Source organism: Oreochromis niloticus, linkage group LG2 (genome assembly GCF_001858045.2).
Source record: "Oreochromis niloticus isolate F11D_XX linkage group LG2, O_niloticus_UMD_NMBU, whole genome shotgun sequence".
In the NCBI taxonomy this organism is placed as follows: Eukaryota; Metazoa; Chordata; class Actinopteri; order Cichliformes; family Cichlidae; genus Oreochromis; species Oreochromis niloticus.
Genome location: NC_031966.2, coordinates 29,441,267 through 29,463,616, shown reverse-complemented (window position 1 = coordinate 29,463,616; position 22,350 = coordinate 29,441,267). Strand labels below are relative to the sequence as shown.

The 22,350-nt window shown below is 39.9% G+C and overlaps 1 protein-coding gene across 2 annotated transcripts; it reads right to left on the bottom strand.

Annotated features, from left to right (window-relative positions):
* Positions 1-1,528: 1,528 nt before the first annotated feature.
* sncb (synuclein, beta) lies at positions 1,529-13,165 on the bottom strand. 2 transcript variants are annotated; one of them, XM_003445853.4, is made up of 6 exons: positions 13,004-13,165; positions 11,877-12,010; positions 7,902-7,931; positions 7,633-7,718; positions 3,695-3,781; positions 1,529-2,254 (listed from the first exon to the last, which is right to left on the bottom strand). In XM_003445853.4, the coding sequence occupies exons 2-6, from the start codon at positions 11,995-11,997 to the stop codon at positions 2,225-2,227; spliced, it is 354 nt and encodes a 117-aa protein (XP_003445901.1). In that variant the 5' UTR covers positions 11,998-12,010; positions 13,004-13,165; the 3' UTR covers positions 1,529-2,224. The 2 variants fall into 2 exon arrangements, with proteins under 2 accessions (XP_003445901.1, XP_005468011.1); XM_005467954.3 differs by having other exon boundaries at positions 11,877-12,007; positions 13,004-13,162.
* Between the last annotated feature and the right edge of the window lie 9,185 nt (positions 13,166-22,350).

Here is a 22,350-nt window from a genome sequence, read left to right as displayed (position 1 = left end):
AATGTTAACTATTAAAGCTATATGTCTCTTTCTCTCTATAGATACATATAGTTTATATCTTTTTTAAATCGTTTTTATGGTTTGCATACTTCCATCCCAACAGTTTCCCCTGCCTAAAGGGGATGATCAGACAAGTTGGCTTAACTTTCAGCTGCAAGTGTCCATTCTTTAGGGATCATTTAGATTCCATTTTCTGTCCAAACTCCTTGATGGTGTCCGTGGCCTTGCCCACAGCTTTTCCTATGACTGCTTGAGTCTGCCTGCTGGTTTCTTCAGCAGCTTTGATAAGTCAGAGCAGAACAGAAGAAAAGTAAGTTAAGCAACAAATCCTCTAATATTCAGCTAATATTCAACTGAATAGAGTTGAATTAAAAATATTCAACTAATATTTTCACAGTGCATTCGTTCGTATGATTGTAAAATATGATATTTTCACAACTCCACATTTCAATTGTTTCTAATAACCTGAGGATTTAGTTCTAAAACTAATTTTAAACAAGATAAAATTTGCATTTTTTATTCATACTCTTATAATAATTCCAATATTTCTTTCTATTTTGACTGCATTCATTTTTACAATTCATGTTTCCTTTTAACTGCTCTGCTTTTATTAGCAATTAAACATTTAATTTGGCAGCAATATGACTGACAGCTTGTCTCTGCAATCCATGCCTTAATAAAAACCAACTAATGTTTGCGTTACAGTATATGATGCTAGAAAGAAGGAATGTGCACCTTACCTGTGTTGACTGTTTCTTTGGAGGAGTCTGCCACCTGCTGCACGGCTTCCTCAGCTGCCTGCACTGGAAACACATCACAGGTTTTTAAAGTGACTGACAGTTTTTAAACTTCATTTTACTGCAAAACCTCTTAGAAAGAAAAATAAAATGCTTTATTAATTGCAGTACAACTCTCTGGATTCCAGGTCTGATGTCGATCGTGTCACCTTGTAGCCACCGGTTTGTACCTGCAGTGTCTGTGACTCCTTTAGCGGCTGAGTGGCTCGTGCTTTTCAGGCCCTCAAAGGACTTCTTGAACGATGCCATGGCTCCTGTCTTTGTCCCTGCAGCTTCCACACATCCTTCTGACCCGAGAGCGGCAGGAGCAGCTGTTTAATACCCTCGGCTTGAGCCCGGCACCACCGAGCCTGCACGTTCCAGCTGGATTAACCAAAACAATACCCACCCTAAGAGGCACGATCAGACTGGCATCCCAAATATGGCAGCATTGTGCCAACGGCCAGAGCCTACTCAGCAGATTTTACACACCCTTTAATCAAACCCCAGACAAGAGTGAGCAAAAAAGATAAACATGCGAGGGCGACGCATAATAGATTCTTATTGAGGTCAACTTTAGAAAAGATTTAAAATGCGATGAGCGATCAGCGCAGTAAATTAGTTTGCACATTATTAAACAACGCTAACAAATGTGTGTTTTTTTTAACCTTTTATTTACAGAGGATTTGTATGTCTGGCTTAACATGTAACCCTTTATATTGACAAGTCCTGCAATTTAAAGCACATATTGATATGACAACCATTATGATTCCAAGACGTAATATATTGACTTTAACTTGATAAAATCTTCAGTACACACAAACAAACACACACACACACAAACGTGTACACTCTGTCAGTTTCTAACAGATAGTTTACTGGAATGATTTCACAAGCAATCATAAAGATACAATGTAAAAAACTCTTACTTCAAGAAAAGTTCAAATTAAACTTCCAAAGAAATGCAAAAAGAAAAATAGAATTCCACAAACAGGCATTGTCGACACTTAGGAGGATATTATTGTATTCATATCTGCTTGCAACCGGTCATATTTATTTTTTACCACTCCCAATGTCTCATTGGAAGATGATGAACATCTATTGCACATTTCTAAATACAGATACACACAAGTACAAAGTCACAAGCCCTGGTTCTGGTCTCATTTCATTGGGAGGGAATCAAGGAAATGAGACCGTGAGGACAAATCCTACATCTCAATAAATACCTACACCCAACACATTACATTAAGAACATGACATTTACAATATATAATAATAAAAGATTTGTCTTGAAGGAAGAACATTTTTCAGTGGGAATGCTTGTCTTTTTTGTTGTTTTTTCTTTTTTTTGCAACAGGAATATAATTGTAATAGTTTCAGCATTTGTCCTTTTTATTATTAGAAATATTATTGTGCTGCTGGTTGGACGGTGGCTTCGACTGATGCTCTTATGCTTCTGGCTCGTAGTCCTGGCTCTCCTGGGGAAAAGAAGAACAATTTTTTATGAGGATGGCCAGTAAAATTTGCAGCACACAGAAGCTCTAAAGTTAAATCTACATCCAAAATAATATTCAGCTTTAATCTGATTTAGCAGAGTTTATTAGTCTCAGCAGACGGTAGTGATGTCACTCTGTTGAAGCTGAGCTCATCTGTTCCTTCAGTGCTTCTCTCAAGCCTGCAGAGGGCAGCACAAGACTGCACTTACATCGAGGACGCGCATCGTGAGCACATTCCCCATATCCTTGCAAGCCTGCACACGCCTCCACCACACATGATCATAAAAAAATAAATAAATAACACAGCCTCCAACAGTCTTATGTCATCTAATGTATTCACAAAGCCTTGAGTGATACTGGATGACACAGATTTTTTTTTCAGATCCTCCCAGTGATGGCTTCGTTCACTCTGCAGCACTCAGACTCCATATTTACAGCAATGCAGGGAGACCCTGACATTACCCACAATGCATGAAGGCAGAGAGCGTCATCACCACACCCATTCAGACGGAGCTTGCACACCGCTGGTGTAGCAAAAGATGGGGGAGGGGAAAGAGACACGGAGGAGTAGGAGAGAGATGGGAGGAGAGAGGAGGACAAGGATGATACACATCCGTGGAGAAATTCACTTTGAATTTGGATCTCAGGGAACGCCTCAGGTTTACTCCTTTTCCCAACTAGTGCAAGAATCGATTGATGGAAAGGATGATCAAAGTAAACGCACAGAATATATTATTATTGGAAATCATATAAAATCTCAAAAAAAGTCTTATTTCACCCACTTTAGAAAATGTATATATTCAGTGGCAATAACACAGGATCAGTGCTTTCATACTAGCACGATCAGCCCTTTGACATTATGTACACTGTATGATATTTTTATATTCTACCATCGCTATTTAAAATCTGTACTCAAAGCCATCGGTTCTGCACAGTTTGTCTCGCCCCTGACAGCCAAATTCCAAAAATAACCATCTGTGTCAGACTCACATACCTCCTTCGTGCACACACCCAACGCTCAGTGAAAGTAGGTGGTGCTATATTCACTGTACTAGCTGTGTGGCAATTGGCTTGTTAAGTCCTCTGTTATCATTTCCACAGAAAGGAAAAATTACCTCAGCGTGAGCTGTAGTGTTTGTGTGGGACACAAGTGGAGGGCAAGTGTGGAGTGCCATTGAAATCCAATACAGCTAAAATGTGTATCCATGCAGAGCTCGTGAATACTGATGAACCTCAATCTACTGTAAGTGAATGGACTCATCTCTGCCTGATGTCCACCACTCCACAGTTTTGTTTTTTTAAAGGGTTTTACACAAAAATGATCTGTAATGTAATTATAGTTCAGTTCAAAAGCTGATTCTTGTGATGCTTTGATGACAGAGCAGAGCCATGCGTGCACTTTGCGTATTGTAGGCTGATTACCTGCTGGGACTCATCATATGTCTCCCCTTCTGGCTCCAGCATTGCCTCTCCCTGGCCCTCCATGGCCTCCTGCCCATACTCCTCAGGCTAGAAAATGAGACAAACATAAAGAGATGAAGGGAAGGAAAGATTTACAGAAACAGAAGCAATCATACAAATACATCGTCGTTTATACACTGTCAACCTATTTGTTTTACTATCTGGGAATTCTCAAAAATGACATTTATTAATGCTCTTTCAAGCCATACAGTACCATTTTTTTCTCAATTTTGGTTGTCTGTTCTGCAAAAGACAAGGTTGAGAAAACTAAATTTCTTGGTTTGTCCAATTTCTCGACTCTCTGAAGAGTCTAGAAATCACTTCTGAACAATTAGAAAACCTTGTGGGATTTCAGCTAACTGAAGAGCTCTATGGGTGACACAATTGCTCTGCCTGACTCACTACTTCGAAACTTTTTAATGGACTGCAATAGAGTTTTCTTTAGATATTTTGTCCCCTACAGATTGACAGAATCCCATAAAAAACATCAATCTGAGTCGTATGCTGTGCTTCATGAAACAACCCAGTGACAGTGGTGTCACAGTGTATTCAAGGTAAAAAAAATCTTTCTGGAAAGTCTGAACCTTCACAATATAATATAATATAATATAATATAATATAATATAATATAATATAATATAATATAATATAATATGAAAGACTCCAACAAACAGCCAGAAGCAACACACAAAACTTTTGTCCCGTTAACATGTTTAGCCAGCATTAGTTTTTGGTGAATGCTGTTCATAAAACCTTTTGCTGATCAGTGTGTGCGACCTTTTCAGCACGTAACTTTTGCACTCCCTGTGATGTTGTTGGAGCTGAAATGTGGACTGTGGAATGATTTTTTTGTTTGCAAGACAAAAACATGTTTAGCAGGTTTTCCATGAAGTATGGACTTGCTCTAATTTTGAGCAAGATTTGTTTGACAGTGTGAGCATAACATTTAAGAACCCTAAACTAAGATGGTGATCAACCGCTTGAAATTAGGACATTCTAAAGAGTATATACTATATATGAGTTTGTGGCATGATTCTGACTGTAGATTTTTGGCCATACAGAGCTGTTAGTATGGATTTAAAGTCTTGGTGTTGTTGCAAATCTATTGCAGACATTGAGCTGTGTGACTGGAGTGTAAGGAAAAGGCTGGTCGAGTGTGGAGATAGAAAAGTCCATTAATCTGTCAGTACTTCCTGCTTACGGAACCACCCCGCGGCAGCTTGCACAAACAAAACTGTCTCTTTCTTCCACTTAAAAGTGAATTTCAAAAAAGAATTACTTTCTAAAACAGCCCTTCTCGGTGGTGGGTAGTAGTAAACTCACTCAAACAGGAACAAAACAGGAGAAAAATATCAAATTTGATGGGGACTATTTTCAGCTGTGGGGAACACACACCTGAGCGATACTTGTTTTTAAGATCAGATCATTGCTGTTTTGTCATTGCGGCAATAACACAATAAATCTGTATAACACAGGTGTAATTCTCCTTTAATGTTTGGAAATCTATTAACTTGATATCCTGACAACACTATGGTTTGTGTACATACAACATGTGATGAGTGCTTCTGAGAGCTTTCTTAAAAAGATAAAGCTCCACTGAAACAAAGCTAGTGGGTCAGCACCACACATTTATTTTTAAACCCAGCACTAATCAAGTCAATTAGGTCAGGAAAGAACAGCCTGTAATCCTGTGTGCTGTATCAGGCTTGTTATTGCTGTATGCCCACCAACACGATTAGCATGGTCGAGGCTGCACAATGGGAAAACTATCGCTAGGACAGCCCTAATCAGATGGATCATTGCCTGAGAAAAAGTGAACATGAAATAGACTGTTTGCATCCGTATTTCTGATTGGTCACGGATTTGAATTCAGTCAAGGCTAAGACAAGGCAAGCCTTTTGTTCAGACTGTGTAACAAATCTTGAATTAGGTTTTTAAAGTATTCTAAGTTATAAAATATGCCACCTGAATGGGTTGTGCAAGGGAAATTTTGTGATTAGACACCAACAGAGCTAAAACCGAACCCAAAAAGTAGCTGTGTGCATTTGATTACAGTGTCAACAGTTTAGCAGTCTGTTGTGAGGGTGCTGAAATGAGGAGCTTTATCACTCAGATAACGCCTTCGAGAAGCCTATTAGAGCAGGCTGTCAGATTTACTAGATTAGCGAGTCAGTGGAGAGGGTCCAGCTCTGAGTGATGAAGGCTTAGGACAGGATGAGGACCTCACTGTGTCACTGACAGTCTGACAGAGATAGACAAAATGTCAACATACTGACAGCGCATCTCCAGGTCATTAAAAGGGAAGGAAAACAATAGAATAGCAGCATCTTAACACAGCATGTGCCACTCAAATGTCCAAACTTTGCTGTATGCAGGTTTCACCACTGCTGTGTCAAGTCAGCTTGATTTTGTGCCTTTCCTTGCATCATAATATCAGAGTGCCTAAAAAAATGATGAAAGCAGGGGATAGAAGGGGTGACACTGAGGTCAATGGGCAAGAGCATTCGGTGATGTTAGTGGGGGGGAGGGCATTAATGGAAAAGCAGTGTTTGCTTTAAGAGAGGTGATAGTCCCACAGAGAGATGGTTTCGGTCATAAGACACCTGAACAGTGATCTGCATCCTTAATATACATTGAATGCAGCTCTGTGTGCAGAGCATACTGCAGAAGTCCTCTTCAATGAAATGAGTATATAGCAACAAAGCCCAAGTCTATTTCAGTCAACTCCATTTTTTTCTTTTTATAATAACTGTATAAAAGCAATTGCCAGTGTAGTATTCATCCTCAGCAGATGGATAACTATTCCTCTAAACCAAAGACACGAGCAAACTCGTGCAAACAGGAAACATAAATTTAGTACAGTGCATGCTTTTGCTGACAGCAGCAGAATGAAACAGTCCAAATGCACACTAGTAATTCTGTTTTGGAGTGACATGCAGATTCATCAGATTTAACCCTACTGTCTAAATCTGGCTCTGCTGTCATCACGATCCTGTCCAGGCTTTTATGAGTGCAACTTGGCGCAAGTTGCCAGCTCTAATTGAGGCATAAGTTTGGAACAGATTTTTGTTTTCCACTTGTTTTCCGGCACATGTGCAGACCTAAATAAAGCCCGGTCACTTATAAGAGTAAGTTGCTACATTGTTAGTGCACACTGGGTAGTTTGTCATAATGTGAATATCTTTAAGAGTGCACCCCACTAGTAATGCACGTTCAGTTTGATTTACTCATTGAATGCCAAACAACCTGTAAAAACTGTACAGAATTCCTTCTAAAGATATCAAGTCTCAGCTTGTGCTCAAAGGTCAAATTTCCGTAAAAAGCCAGTTTTTCAAAGCAAAGTTAAGTTGGCAGACATACATGGACAAGAGAATGCATCATAGGAAAATTGAGGCTTCTGTACTTTTGGACACTAGAATGATGCCTTCTGCTTTTATTTTCCTTTTTAAGTCCAAGTCTCTTAAGTCCACCAATATTGTACAAATGCACTGCTGTATCGCAATAATAAAGCTTGATAAAGAATAACATAAAAAGTAAGGTATATCATAAATAAATGTTTTAAATGTATCCTATTAATGTTATAATGGATGCCTTCTAAATGCAAATGTTATTTTTTCTTTTTTTCTTTTATGCTTTATTTTGCAGGAATTGTGCAAGCTGAAGTTTTTTGTTTTAATGAAAAAAAGCAATTTAAAGACTTATGACATACATATAATAGTTAAAAAACGTTTTCCAGCATGCGTTGTAATGCAATACTGACCCCACATAAGGCAACACTCCTAATTCAAGTTCACAGGTAATTTATTTCAGGTGTGCCTAAACATGCTGCAGCGCTGCTACTCTGCCTCACTGCAGGCAACAAAGCAGCGTGTTACACCGTAAGGACGTGCAGCACATACGTTCATGTCAGCTGGGAACTCGTCCTTCTTCACCAAGCCGGTAGCAGCGACGATGTTCCCGACAGCTCCGGTGGTCTTTTCAGCCACTGCAGACACACACACACACACACACACATAGTGAGAGAGAGAGAGAGAGAGGGAGAGACAAATGCAGACGGATTATTTGCCGTTTTCCAGTTAGCAGTAGTATCTTACCACTGTAATGAAACCAGGCTTCGAACTCCAGTTAACAGAAATTTAAAGAGGTAACGAGCAGATGGGAAACTCACCTGTGCCCACGCTGTCTTTGGCCTTGCTACCTGAATTGAGAAAAAGCAAAATGTAGTCAGAAAACTTTACACTTCTCTGATGCTAATGACAAAAGCAATGCAACAAATGACTTTAATTGAAATCATTAAAATGACTGTCAAGTCTGAAGTCTGGCCACCCTTGGTATTTGTTAAAATTTGTCATTTTTAAGCGATATAGAAAGCGATGTGTGAAAAACTCTTAACTTTTGATAACATGGCGACTGCACAGATCAGCTGGTGGAAAACAACCTCCCTCCAAACAATTGTGGTGTGACTCAGACTGGCTGCAGTAACTCTCAGAGAGATTGGCAATGGTTTGCAAATCATTTTTATCTAATAAATAAAAGCAGACAGATAAGCAACATGCTGGAATCAGTCGGAATCAGTCTGCACTGATGAGCGCAACTCATCTGCAAAACATTTTTTTTCCGGTGGGGCACTCATCTCAGCTGACCGTACTCTGTATAGATTCCTATATAGAAGCAATCATTCATATCATTTTGCAATTAAATCATGGTTTTACAACAACTACATTACTATTTGTGGAGGATTTTTTTGAGTCTCTGTGTTTGTACATGGCAACAGAGGTGTGATTTTTGATTGTTCATCTGATTTAATTGCCATATTATGACAAATAAATTGCACACAGTTGCTAACTTGACCACATTCACAAACTAACAGCACACTGACTCCATCCTGTTGCCTTTTTATTGCATCTTGATGCACCAAGATCACTTTGAAGACCGCAACTGATTGCAGCTGGTCGCACACCCGCTCCTGGTCGTCGACGCAACTGTTGCAAAGGCAATAAGATGACAGGTTCACTGCACATGCTTGCACTAATTTGGTCATGCTGCAGTTTCGAGCCACTGTTTTCCTAGTGTGACTGTAGCATTATCCACCTGATAGCACAGTTCCTAATATACTGTTGCTCCAATGCTATATGTCGACATGACAAAAAGCTACAGTAAGTTCTGGAGTCCAGAAAACCTCTTGTGATAAACTGAAATTGAATTAAGATGATTACATTTGGACCATCACCACCAACCAATTACTTTTCATAAATACTGTAATATCATTTTTGTTTATCTTTCACTGTTTGCCTCAGGTCCTGGAGAACAGTGGTGGCTACAGTAGTCGGGCTTCTTGGTTTATTGTAAGGACTTATTAAACCACAACCAAGCCACTGTTCAGTCCTCTGATCCATATTCTTTGGCAGTTGTCATCCATCTACACACTGTACTCCATCATGCTACTGGGGCAATCTACTGCAGGCCCCATCCAGTTCTGATCACTCAAGCCCTGTCATCCTCTTTATTGTGCAACAGTCAGTGGACTTATTGGTCCCCGAGGGCCTTTAAAAACCACCAGAAAAGAGAAGAAATAGTGAAGTACAGAAGCCTCTCTTCAAAAGGCGAGCCTCAAAGCAAAGCATACAGTACATCTGAGTGATGCCTCCATTTAGGTTTGGCTTTGGTAAATTGCAGCTATTGTGCAATGGAGCACAAATGGAAGATAGCTGCAGGTGTGATTGCCAAATGACATTAGAATTATTATTCTTCACAAACTGACTTTGGATATTTTTAGACTACGGATTCAACAAAACATCTGCAACATTTTCCATCATCAGAAAAAAAGGGTTGATAATGAGTTCTTGTAGTGTTTAAGTAAAAAAAAGAAAAGAAGGATGGAACAAATTAGCACTAATGAAATGATATAATTGAAACCAATTACAGATAACCGCTATCTTTTTGAACTGCAAATGTTAGCAGAAGCAACAACTGTGAATTGTAAATTTCCATATGGTTGGACTGGTGCTGTGTGACTGCAAGGGTCTGCAAAATAAAAACACAGTTTTTAATGTGATGCTGTAAAAAAAATACTCCTTTGTCATAAAAAATAGGAAACAGATGCTTTATGAGTAGCATCCTATACTATAGGGGTTTCTCTTTCCCACCTCTGCTTGCCTTTCTCAGTTCAGGTGGTTGGGTGGTCTGCAGCTGCAGCAGCAGCAGTAGCAGCTGTCAAAAGGTGGGCCACAGTCCTATTAGATCACTCTTACCCCTCCTCCATGAGGGACTGTCAAGCATATTACATACAGCTTTCTAGGGCACCACCATATTCAACAGCAGCATGCAGAACCACAGAGACACCACAGAAGCGAGCCTTTCCTGCCATTGCGTTAACAAGGACATGATGAAATTGGTCCTGCACATGTTTTGACTACAGTCTGATACGTTTGGTGGTGCTGATCAGTGACAGGGACACTATGCTAAATGTGTAAGATAATGAGATTCTACCGAAATGCGAACACATTTGACAACCTGTGCTGGATGTTGTAACCCATCATATTGTTGCAGAATCAATTATACAAGCTGGTGACTGTAAAACAAGCAGCAGGCCTGTCACTGGAAATTTGGTTCCTCTCACAACAACTCAGCAGCTGACAAAATAAATTCCAAGCAGGCCTGCTCCGGGTCTCCTGAGTCACACTGATCTCCCGACTAATACGTAAGTAACTATTTGTCATTACAAACAAGACGGGGAAAGTTGTAAATGAAGACTGCTGAAATGCACCTGATAAATCAATTTGTCGATCAATGGAAACTCATCAGCAACTCTTGTGATTAACAGCGCAAGTCATTTGTGGTATCCTCTACCAGTCGTGAGGATTTGCTGCTCTTCTCATCTTATGTAATCACACAGAGAACACCTTTTGGTTTCTGGTACTTGGATTAAAAGAAAGCAGCCAATCTGAAGATGCCAATGTAAAGTTTACCATTTTAGAATAAAAGATCATGGAAACTGTACAACTCAAATAAGTAAAATAAGGACAACTGCTGAAAATGTAACTTTTGTTTAATTTTTTTGAGACATTCAATCATCAGATAATCGGCATAAATGCTGGCATATTAAATCTTAACTGATACCAGTACATAAAAAATTACACTGATTACTTGAGTAATGTATTAGTTATTACCTTTACAGCATAAGAGAAGATGATTTAAATGTTTTAAATGTTGAGAAATAGCGTATTATCATCCTCCATTGCTACATCTATTTAATTAATGATCGAAACAAAGTGATATAGATTGGGTTAATGATGCAAGCATGCATATCTGACACCTACACTTTAAATCAGCAGACAGATTTGCTCGTTAGTTGCAGGCTGTCAATGACAAGTTAGCCAGCACTGAAAAGCACAAAAAGCAGAGGCCTTTGGTCTGTTTGTCCCTGGGAGGAGACTGCTGACACTGTTTTACAATCTGCTGCTATCCATTCCACAGGCATGTTGCAGGAGCTGCTCCCACCATCAGCTGCCCCACCCCCACTCGTATTTCCATCTCCTTCCCATAACCTAGACAGGCCACAAGGACACCCAGATTCCTTGTATCACACACACTTCTACGTCACAACGAAACACTTTGAAACAGAGTTAACTACTATTATTCTGCTGAAATTGAGAGCCAGGGCTGGATTACTAATTTTTGATATGCTGTGATATTTTACACCAAATCGGCCTGCAACATTAGAACAAAAATATTGATCAGCTCAGAGGCTGGCTGGTTCATTATACTGCCACCGCTCAAGTTAATGATACTGGATTTATCAAAGAAGGGAACTGGGATGCACTTTCTCCACACAATGAGCTATGAATAGCTGTAATATTGTCCCCTAACTGTGAACTGAGAACAAGCAAAGACAAACATATATAGGCGAACAATGCGTTCAGCCTCCTGCTTGTTTGTTTCCTGTATGAGAGATTTACACAGCCAGTAAGAAGAGCTACTGTATAATTCAACCATGTGTTTCAGGATGTATACTGCATGATCTAAGTCATAAAATATTCCTTGAGCCTATCTGCCGCTGCTCCTGCATGTAGCGGGAAGATAACGGGCGTGTGTACAATTTGCATGCAAATAATCTGCAAGCATACATTTGGGATCATCTTACCTACAAACATGACTCCTTCCTTTGTCTTTTCAGCAGCAACTGCAACTCCTTCCTTGGTCTTCTCTGCAGCCACAGCCATCCCCTCTTTCGCTTTAGACAAACCCTTCATAAACACATCCATCTTGGCCAAGCTACTGTGGAGAGAAGCACCATTAGCTGATGTCAGTCAATGTGCAGCTTTTGTCTTATTTATATACATTTAAAGCCTCATTATTAATACGGGAGGGTAATTATTTTATTCCCATCCATATTTTATGAACCTTTATATATTCCAGTCTAATATTAGAGCATACATTATGAGAAGAGAAGGCAGCACCGCCTCCTGTGGTGGATCGTGACAGCCACACTCCAGCCATCAGGCTGTAGTAAAAACCTTCTGTTCACTCATGCATTCAACCCCATTTTTCTCCCCCTCACACCCTCCTCGATGCATGAAATATTCAGAGGCAAAAATATTTCAATGAAATGGTTAACCCAGCAGGCAACTCATTAATTATTGCTCGTCTGTAACGCTACTCTTAGTGGCAGAAAGATGACAGGATGACTGCGCCAGGCCCCCTTTTTAAAGGACTGCACGGCGTATAGAAGGTGGCATCTATTTCCAAGAGCTACATGGCGTTGCTGGGGGAAGGGAAACGCGGTGTAAGCTAGGATTTCTGCACGAATAACGGTTTTAGCGACGAATTGTGTGGTGTGGAAGCGATACGAGGCTGCCCGATTACACGCGGGGGGCACATCGCGATGAAGCAGACTAACAGCTGGCATTCTTCGTTCTGGCATTAAACACGTCCCTCCGAGTCCCATCCTGGATGCTGCAGGTCAAGGATGCAACATCCATGATTTAAAATATGCACCAGTTCACGTCGACCGATTCCCACGTTCACATTCCGCCCCTGGCTTTTGTGTCTTTGCGTCTGCATTAACTTCCACGTACAAACAAACAGTACACAGAAAAAAAAATATGACGATCATTACTAGTATTATTTTTAATGCATTTAATAGTATTTCAAGCACGGTGCAAACATTCCAGTGACGACGCTCACATACATGGCTCTCAAACGGAGGTGACCTCTATATGTTCAGGAATAATAATAATATTATTAAGCCGTAGAAAAACGTGTTCTTACCTATTTACAAATAGCCTTCGACTTGTCCCCGTCTGATGCAGTCGCCACAGTCGAGTCAAACTACCGTCTAAATGGGAGATATCTTCAAATGATCACTAGGTGGGCCTTCCTCGGGCAGATCTCCACCAACAGGGACGGCCCCCTTCACAGTGCGGCTGAGACGATCACGCCCCCCCATACCCCCCTCCCCCTCTCCTCTCTCCACCATTGCCTATTGATCCCCTCATATGTCACAGCAAGGAAAAAAGGGCCACTCCACGTCACCTCGCCCTCTTCTTCTTCTTCTTTTTTTTTTTTTGCAGTAGTCACACCATGTGTCATTAGGACAATAAATACATAAAAATCTACATTTCTTCTCTGGACATACTACATACTCTGCCGAGCTATCTATCTATCTATCTATCTATCTATCTATGACTTTCTGTTGTGAACTTTTATTAAATGAAAAACTGCTAGAACTCAGTTTTTCTATAGCTGGTCCCCATTTTTGATTTAACTGCTGGAACATCTCACCTTCCAGTTACCCAAGTTATCCATTCTGACTTGTATTAATACAAGTCAGAATGGCATACATATTAATATGTCTTTAATTCCATATAAATTACACAGCTTTAACATAAAAAGCAAAAAAATATGATGCAAATTTGAATATTAAAAAATAGTTATAAGTAAAAAAAAAACAAAAAAACCCAACAAAACTTTGCTTATCTGTTGTTTTTTTTACATGTTTAGCAGAGGCACCATGGGCTTGTATATTTTGGATGCCATTAACCTGCAAATTTAAAGATCTGCCATAATCTTACAGGAAAATTGTAGGTTTGACCTATATTAATATATGAGCTTTATATATAATAGGTCAAAATATTTTTTATGCAATGTGCATACTTTGTACTCTTTGTACTGTTTAAACTATAACATCTACCCGAAGTGTTTTATTTGCTGTACTGCACACCACAGTCTGGCATATAACCATTTAAAATGCCTTCAGTGACAAATGTAACCACATATTGTGCTTTGTGGATTTCTGCAACTTCAGCTGTAACTGTGTTCTGCATTCAGCTCACTTACAGTAATCTCAGATTATCTCAGATAGATAAGACTAGACTCTTGTCTGTAATCTAACCATTTCTTTGGCATATTGGCATGCTATGTGCAACACGAGCGTGATATCAGGGTGATACCACTTTGTGCGAGAGGTAGGGGTGGACTCATGGTGATGCTTAATGAGATCGTGCCCTATTTACCAGAATATAAAGAATAAAGTTAATGATATTCTCATAAGTAAAACATTTTATTGTAGAACTAATTACTGTGAAAAGTAACTCAACAGGGCGACTATCACGTGTGTCTTAGCGTAACTGTTTTTTTTTTTCATTTAATTTAATTATTTTTTATTTTATCATGGATGTTCAGATTGTATGACTATAGCAAAAGATCCACAGCCAATCAGAATGACGATGACCTCAGATGGACTCATGATTTTCCTCGAGTAGTATATGGAGCATGGAGCACTAAACGGTCGTTGGATTTCCTTTTTGTTTAGGCAATTCACAGGCACAATTTAGGGGAGAAGGGGTTAAACACCACCCCTCCCCTTTTACCCCCCTTTCTGACGTATTTGCGCTGACGCGATTCATTTTGTAATGGGAGAAAGATTGCGAAATCCTCCTCCCCCCCACCCCCATTCTGAGGAAATCCCACATAGCCGCATCTCTTTGAATCATCCAGCTCTCTCACGTTTGTGGCTTCTGTGAGAAGGTGACCCATAAAGAGCCCGCAAAGCATAATCGAACACTAAGGTTATCTCCTCCCACAACCTACGAGCTACCCCATTTAATGTGCTATCTACTCCTCAGTTTAAAAAAACCAAACAAATAAATAAAATCCTTTCCTTATGTTCAAGAGTCACGGGATGGTGCTGTCCGTGGTGCTGAAGGGAATCTCTGTCCGTGGTGCTGAAGGGAATCTCTGTCCATGGTGCTGAGCTGCTTCAGCCAGTATTGACACAGTCCCGGAGGTCGTGGTGCAACATAAAAGAGGACACAAACCCCCTTCTAATCATCCACAAACACACTTCAATAATTTTTACATACAGTCAGCCCAGATGTTTTGTTTTTTTTTCCATTTTGCTTTCAGCCTCAGAGGCTGAGCAGAGGAACTCGCATGTTGGTTTCAGCACATGGCTGTTTGTAAATGTAAGCCACATCTGCCCTCTTGTGGTCTTAAGGAAATTTTCAGCAGCAAACACCTAGGCTGTAGGAATAATTAGCATTTATATTTAAAATAAAAGTATGTAAGCAAGTTATATTCAGCATTAACAGTTCGTTACAGATCACTTGATTATAGTTTTTAAAAATTTGTTCTGGTAAAATAGATGTCACTCTGTGGTGTGTAAAAATAAAAGCTTAGAATTTGCAGTTTATGTCCAAATAACCACAACAAGAAAGAAAGAAAGAAAGACAGAAAGAAACCCAGTTCTTTTCAGGTAAATCAAACCAAAGACTTAAGGTGGTTTTTCTATTTTACACTGAGTGTTCATAACAAGTGAACATGTCGTTTTCATTAACAGTTTATGCAGTTACATCTGTTTTTGTCGGACTGGCTTCATGCATCACAGTCACTGGACACAGCTGAGCTCCAAACACAGACGAAGCACAACTTAAGATTCATCTCTTCAAAGAAAAGACGGTCTTGTTGGAGTTGGCAGATTTGAGGCAAGGCTCCTTTTTTAAAGTCCCTGAAGGCTTTATAAAAGTTACCAAATAAACTGACACAGTCAATAAAATGCACAGAGAGGATTTAAGTCAGGTCATATGGCTGATACATGTTTCTTGTAACAATGGAAGTGATCATTACTAACTATGTATGTCAGTACTGATAATTTAGTGATTTATATACACTCATATACCTTCTAAAATGACTCATCATCAATCTAACATGTTTGGTTCATGGGTATTAGCATCCAGCAACTGTTATTTCATGCTGACTAGTCAGATTTGGTCTGTTGTTGCAATAATTAATTATTTTTAAATACAAAAGCTAATCAGTGCCGCTTGAGCTGTGATGCTAACAGATACAGTCAGACTGGGACTATGAACAGATTTCACATCTGTGGTCGTGGTGACTAATGACTGTAGGCGTACTGTTAAAACGGATGCTGAGATTTAAGACCTGCCACTCAATCGCACAGGAAAAGACACAGATGCCCCTGTCGTTTAAGCTCACAATAAGGTAGGCACAATGACATTAAGAACTTGTTAATTTCAGTTAATTTCTTTTTTTAAATTAAAATATGAACTTTTTTTTTTTTACATTAGATGTTTTTCTTCCACATTTTTTACTTGTTTTTGTCATGGACTGATTTTCATCCCAAAAGTTCGTTAATCCAGCTTTGCTCAGTTATCCCAGTAAACACATCACGGTCGGATATACCCCTGATTGGATCCCCTCAGTGAAAACTTCTGAAAACCCTTCCAGTTAACAGCACTTTAATGAACAGCTGCGTGTAAAGTCTCCTCTCGGTAGGTTTACCTTATTTAAATTAGAGGAGCTTGCTGTTTGTTGCTAATAAGTGTCCGGTGTTCAGCTTTTGTGAACATGTTTTTTTCCAATCCATTTAACAAATGCCCCTTTACTACACCACATTACCTCGCACAACACTTTCAAGAAAACAGCTCTCATCCTTCACTGCAGTTTATCTGAATTCAGAATCGTGGAAATTGAATAATATCTGCTCCTTAACCTGTAAATGTTGCAGAAGACATGCTCACTGGTCCACGGCAGAACATTGTGTTTGTACAGCTTTAGTGCCCACAAGTTTATGTGAATGAGTAGCAGGCCGTGTTTGAAGTAGACTGTGCAAGCTCTACAGACCCAGCAGGCCAAAAATAAAGGTGACTCACCATGCGTTATATCCTGGGAAATAAATTGTGACATAAAATGTTCTCTGCGTGCAGCTCCAAAATCGCTAGCACAGTCAGATTTCTCAGCCTCAGTGGGCAGCGGGCCTTTCAGCCCCCAGTGAACTCGGCTTCTTTACGACTCCAGCTCCTGCACGATGCTTTTCCTTTTACAGAGCCATTGAGTAGAGTCAGTCAGTCATGGCAAGCATTATATAATTCTAATCAATCTAAGTAATAAAATGTTGACATAGACTGAGGCCACCATGCAGTTGAAATTTATAGCTGTTTCGACTGCAAGTCATTTCCCTATGGCATGCGCCTACATGCTGCATCTGCCTTCTCAAGCTGAGTGAAAATAAAAGACTGCATGTGAAAGTCTTCAATTCTGAGTTTTATTCCTTCTTTGAAGCACCTGTGAATGACTGTGTACATTTACCGCATTGGATCGCATTAATATTCTGTAGTCTGCCACAAACTGTCAGTAAAAAAAAAGTAGGAGTGTTTGCTGTGGGTCTCTGAGTCGAGGAAAAAAAGCTTGACGTTTTTAAGAATGATGAATAAATCCACGAAGCAGAGTGGCAACACCTCTAGGTGGCAGCAGAGACTGTCTTCTCAAGGGCTGTGATTACTATTCCCGGCACTAACCAGGGAGCATATCAGCTCAGGACATACATGAATCGATTCATTCTAATGTATATGCGCCGTTGCAAGGAATTAAATATTTCCTTGTATCTGCCACTCGTCCTCGGCAGCCAGGGTGCGCAGCTGTTAGATGTGGCAGCGATGCTACTGACATCACCTTGAAAAGCCTTGGCTCTCTGTGTCTCACGTCTGCATGTGTAAGAGCAGCAAGTTTAGCGTCAACATCCAAAATGGCACAAGATAAACTCTTGCCTCACAGTCAAGATGGAAGGAAGGAGGAAAGCACATCCTTCGGCTCGAATGGCTTTGTTTATATCACACATAGTGTAACACTGTGGTGTGTTTACAGCTCTTGGATAGGGGTTATGTTCTATTTGTTTTTATCACACAGGTTTGTATTTGTTATACAAAAACTGTGCCAGTAATCACCTATAGCGTTCCATATCTCTTAAGAATACACCCACGCTTTTGATAATGTGCGTTAATTTATGTAACATGATATATTTGTATTGACGAGCCTCCATTCACTATGTACATTACACACATGCTGCCTATAGTCGGCTGATTGAACTATCCTTTGGGTGTAATAGCGGGCGTACTAAAATTAAAGGCATTATGCAAATTATACATACAAAGTGCTCAAAGCAATTCTCCATCTTCTTTATGCGCCCGGGCTCGATGAATCTGTGTGAGAGCACTTTCACCAATGATTGAACTCCATATACAGCACCTGAACATAAGCCAAGCTATACAGATTAACAATGTGACATACTGGAAGCAATATTACGTTATATTATGTCATAGCAATTTATTAAACTGTCTCCAGGCTGACCACATGAGCGGCAAAGGAGAACTTGTGTCTCGTGCGTGCCTTACTGCCTCCAGTAAGGAGTGAATTTTCCTCCTGACTGGAAAAACATTGCTCACTTTCCTTTTTTGACTTGTCAATTTTGGGCAGTTATATAAACCCATCACAGCTGGCTGGTTGCTTGCACAATTGCCTGCTATTAATTGTGATGCATAATTGCATTACATAATGTGTTATGCTGCCTTTTAAAAAGAGTCGAACAGCTGTGGCTATTGGCTGTCTCTGCTGTGCATAGAGTCAAGCTCTCTCCTTGAATACAGTCCCAGACAACAGCCTGATCATAAATGGAAGCTGTCACAGGTCATTGTCAGTCTCAAACCATATCAATAGGTCTTTTGTAACTCCTACAGCACTTCAATATATTATGTCAATGAATTGTAAGATTTTGAGTCCAGGGAGATTTGATTCATTTACATTCTCTTATCAGACTGCCGCTAATTTAAACACAGCAGTCGTACAATGTCATCAGTGACAGACAGAGAAATCAATCTCTGTTATAGAAAGAGAGAGAGAAAGAGATGTGGAACAGGGACAGTGAGGGGCGATCGACTCTGCCTGTAGGTTCCCCCAGCAGATGGTGGTGCAGCATCATGGAGGAGCTGCTCTCTGAACAGCATGAAAGTGGTGCAGGGAGATGAGCAGTCTGCAAATGAATGCTAAAGATTCTGAGGCATGGACATTAATGGGATAATAGGATCATGTCTTACCCACACACCCTGCAAGATGGCATATTTGTACAAAAAAAAAAGACAGACTCACGAGTGACAGCAGCGTATCTTTCAGTATCTCCCATATGGTGTACCCAAGGGGAAGATTAACCCTTACATATTGTTCAGGTCATATTTGACATGTTTTGATATTTGACGGCAGCAAAAATACCGTAAATCTCTTCTTTTTTTGGCCTTTTCCCAAAGTCACTCAAATTTCACAAAAATGAAAATATTTAAAGATTTTATACTTTTGTCTAGATGCTACAAATTTTTGTACACCGAGGCTGTCCTGGACTGAATTTGATCATTTGCATCTTTTGATATGGATTTTAGATCAACCAGTGTAAAGTCAAATAAAGGAAAATGGTGGTTTTATGGGTTTGTGTGTATTTTTTATGAGACAGTGATGGCAGAGGTCATGGGGAACCTTCACATAAGAAGTGTTTGAGTTCCCTCTGTGTTTGTCCAGGTTTTTGCAGAGAATGGCCTTTGCGGGGTCATGGGGTATCCCGAAATGGAGAGACAGTAACACAGCTCAGGAGTGATCATTTATGGTGCACATGAGGAACAGAGGTCACACGGAGGTCAGTGGGTGCCTCAACACAGACACAACATCTGTACTTGCAAGCACAAGCACCGGCAATGTTGTTAAATAACCTAAAAATAAACAAATTTCATCCATCCATCCATCCATGGAGACACTGAGTTGTTCCCAACCTAGCCAAGATATATATTGTCTCCAGCTTGCTCCGTGTCTGCTCCGGTGTCTCCTGCCAGTAGGACATATTTGAAAACCTTCACCAAGGTGGGGTCCAGTGTCCTGGTCAAACACCCGAACCACCTCAACCAGCTCCTTATAATGTGCAGGAGTACAGTCCCACCTCTGAGATCCTCCTGAATGTCCATATGTTGCTTGTATTAACTTGTATTCACAAACCATATAAAGAAGAGAAGATTACTGGGGATGGTTACCCTGACCAAAATAGGGTCAGGGTAACCAGGGCCTCCCTCTTATGATATGTCTTGGTGGGGTGCTCAAGGGACAGCACCTGGTGGCCATGCTTTAGCCAGTGGAGCTTGACTGGGCCCAACCAAAAAAGCTACAAGATGAACCAACACTCCCAGGAGGAGTTGTAGTGGTTCTGTGCTTTTGTGGATCAGGAAGCTGAAGCCCTGTCAATCTGACATGGAACAAAAAAAACCCCCAAACAAACCAAATCCATTTATTCTGATGTAACTGAGATTTATTCTAAGCTAATTGAGATTAAACTCACTGAGCGCTAACTGAGATTAAAGCAGAGATCAAAAGAGGGGTTGTGCGGGTCATAAGATTATAAAACCACCTAAGCTGCCTTTTCAGTGAGTGAGAAAAGTACATGCACAAGTCCCACACATACACGCACTGTGAACACACAGCCTTGTTTGCAATAAACAGATTCTTATGTTTTGTGTTTTACATGTTAGATATGAGAAGGGTTTTTTAAAATCATAAATCAGAGAGGACAGTGTTGATAACAGCTGTAATGTTTACATATATGGTTACATAATGGATGCTAGAAGTTCCAGAATGTGATTGTCATTTTTACTTTCTATAAAATGTAGTTAAATCAATGTGGCTGATATATTTTCATGTCTTAGAGGAAATGGGACACGATAGTGGGTGATAATAGATTTATTTGTGGCAAAAATTAATTTAGTGTCAACAGTATGTAAAGGTTAAAAGTGGAGCACAGGGTATGTGTGTTGCTGGAGCTTTGTATCCGTTCACTTACACAAATGAATCTCTGACTGAGTGCAAGCAAAATATTCAAATAGCAGATAAAATACTTGATTCGGCAAGAGCAGAAAGCAAACCCAAAACCAAACTAGGACCAGAGCAAATATCAAATATGCTCTGACGTGATGAGTCCACAAAAAAAAAAAAATCTCCATAATGGCTTCATTTGCATAACAAAGAGTTTTTTTTGTTGCAACTGTGACTTCTGTGTCATCAAACACTTTGCTTTGCTGGAGTATTGCTTGTGGTATTACAAGCATTATGTAGTCAAATATAAAGTAAGACTGAAACGCATTACTATTTCCGAGTTGGCCTTTTCAAAATTGCCACACCGTAAGTGCATGCAGAAGCGAGATCAACCTGCCTGATTCATCTGAGATTCCAATTGTCTCTGCCTCTAAACACAAAGTCAAGTATTGTTTCTGCGCTGTATTGTATTCCATTTGGGAAATATCAAATAGGAGCAGATAGATTCACCCTCTCATAGGTGCTTGAAGAAAGTGTGGTGAAGGAAGTTTATCACACTGTAGCAGAAGCACAAAAAAAGAAAGAAAGAAAAAAACTCGACGCGGAACAAGGAGTGCTCGTACATGACAATGTGACATTTTCTGTGCTCCCCTCCACCCCACACATAAATGGAAATAAGATGTCAAGGTCTGTTGATGGAAGTTTTCATTAAGGTGAAACATACCTTGCCCTGTATGTTCTGACACAATACATCAGCCCTGGAAACATCAGCCTTTAAGTTCTGAGGCATAACTGTGTCCTTTGAAGTCATGCAAAGTGGCTCTCATCAGATGAGAGCTCTGCAGACGGAGCCATGCAGCATATAAAAAATGCTGTGATTGGAAACCTGGTAAGCTAATGAGTTTGCACTTCTATCTTCTCAATTTGTACAGGCTTTTGTGCCAAGGCCTTTGAGGCTTTTCTGTGCCAAGTCTTGTAATAGTGTTCTCATTGTTCGCCTGAGAATCTGACACTTTTTTCATGAAACTTAGGGGGAATCCATCTCTGAACTTTTTTTTTTCATTTCATATGGGAAAGACAAGGAGACATTCTCTGTGAATTATGGATATTACTGCAGTGAAATTAAGATGACAAAGAAATGGCATACAAAAAAAAGAATCTGTCTTAAACGGCTCTAAAGAGTGGACACTTTGCAACTGCATCTGAGCTGCAATGCGGCATAACAAGTGACAAGTAGCTCTTGTTAAAGACTAATAAAACCATATAGACATTTCACCTTTGTTCTCACTTTATGTTAGCCAGAGAGCCTGAAAACATACAGTCTTATACACAATAATTATCTATAACTATTAGTTATTAGTTTGCTCTAATATTGCGTATATCAGAAACAAAATTATTGTCATAAAAGTTCTCCCTCGCTCCCTCCCTCCCTCCTCTCACGTTTTGGTCTCTTGGTGCCTTAGCAAACCACATAACTACTG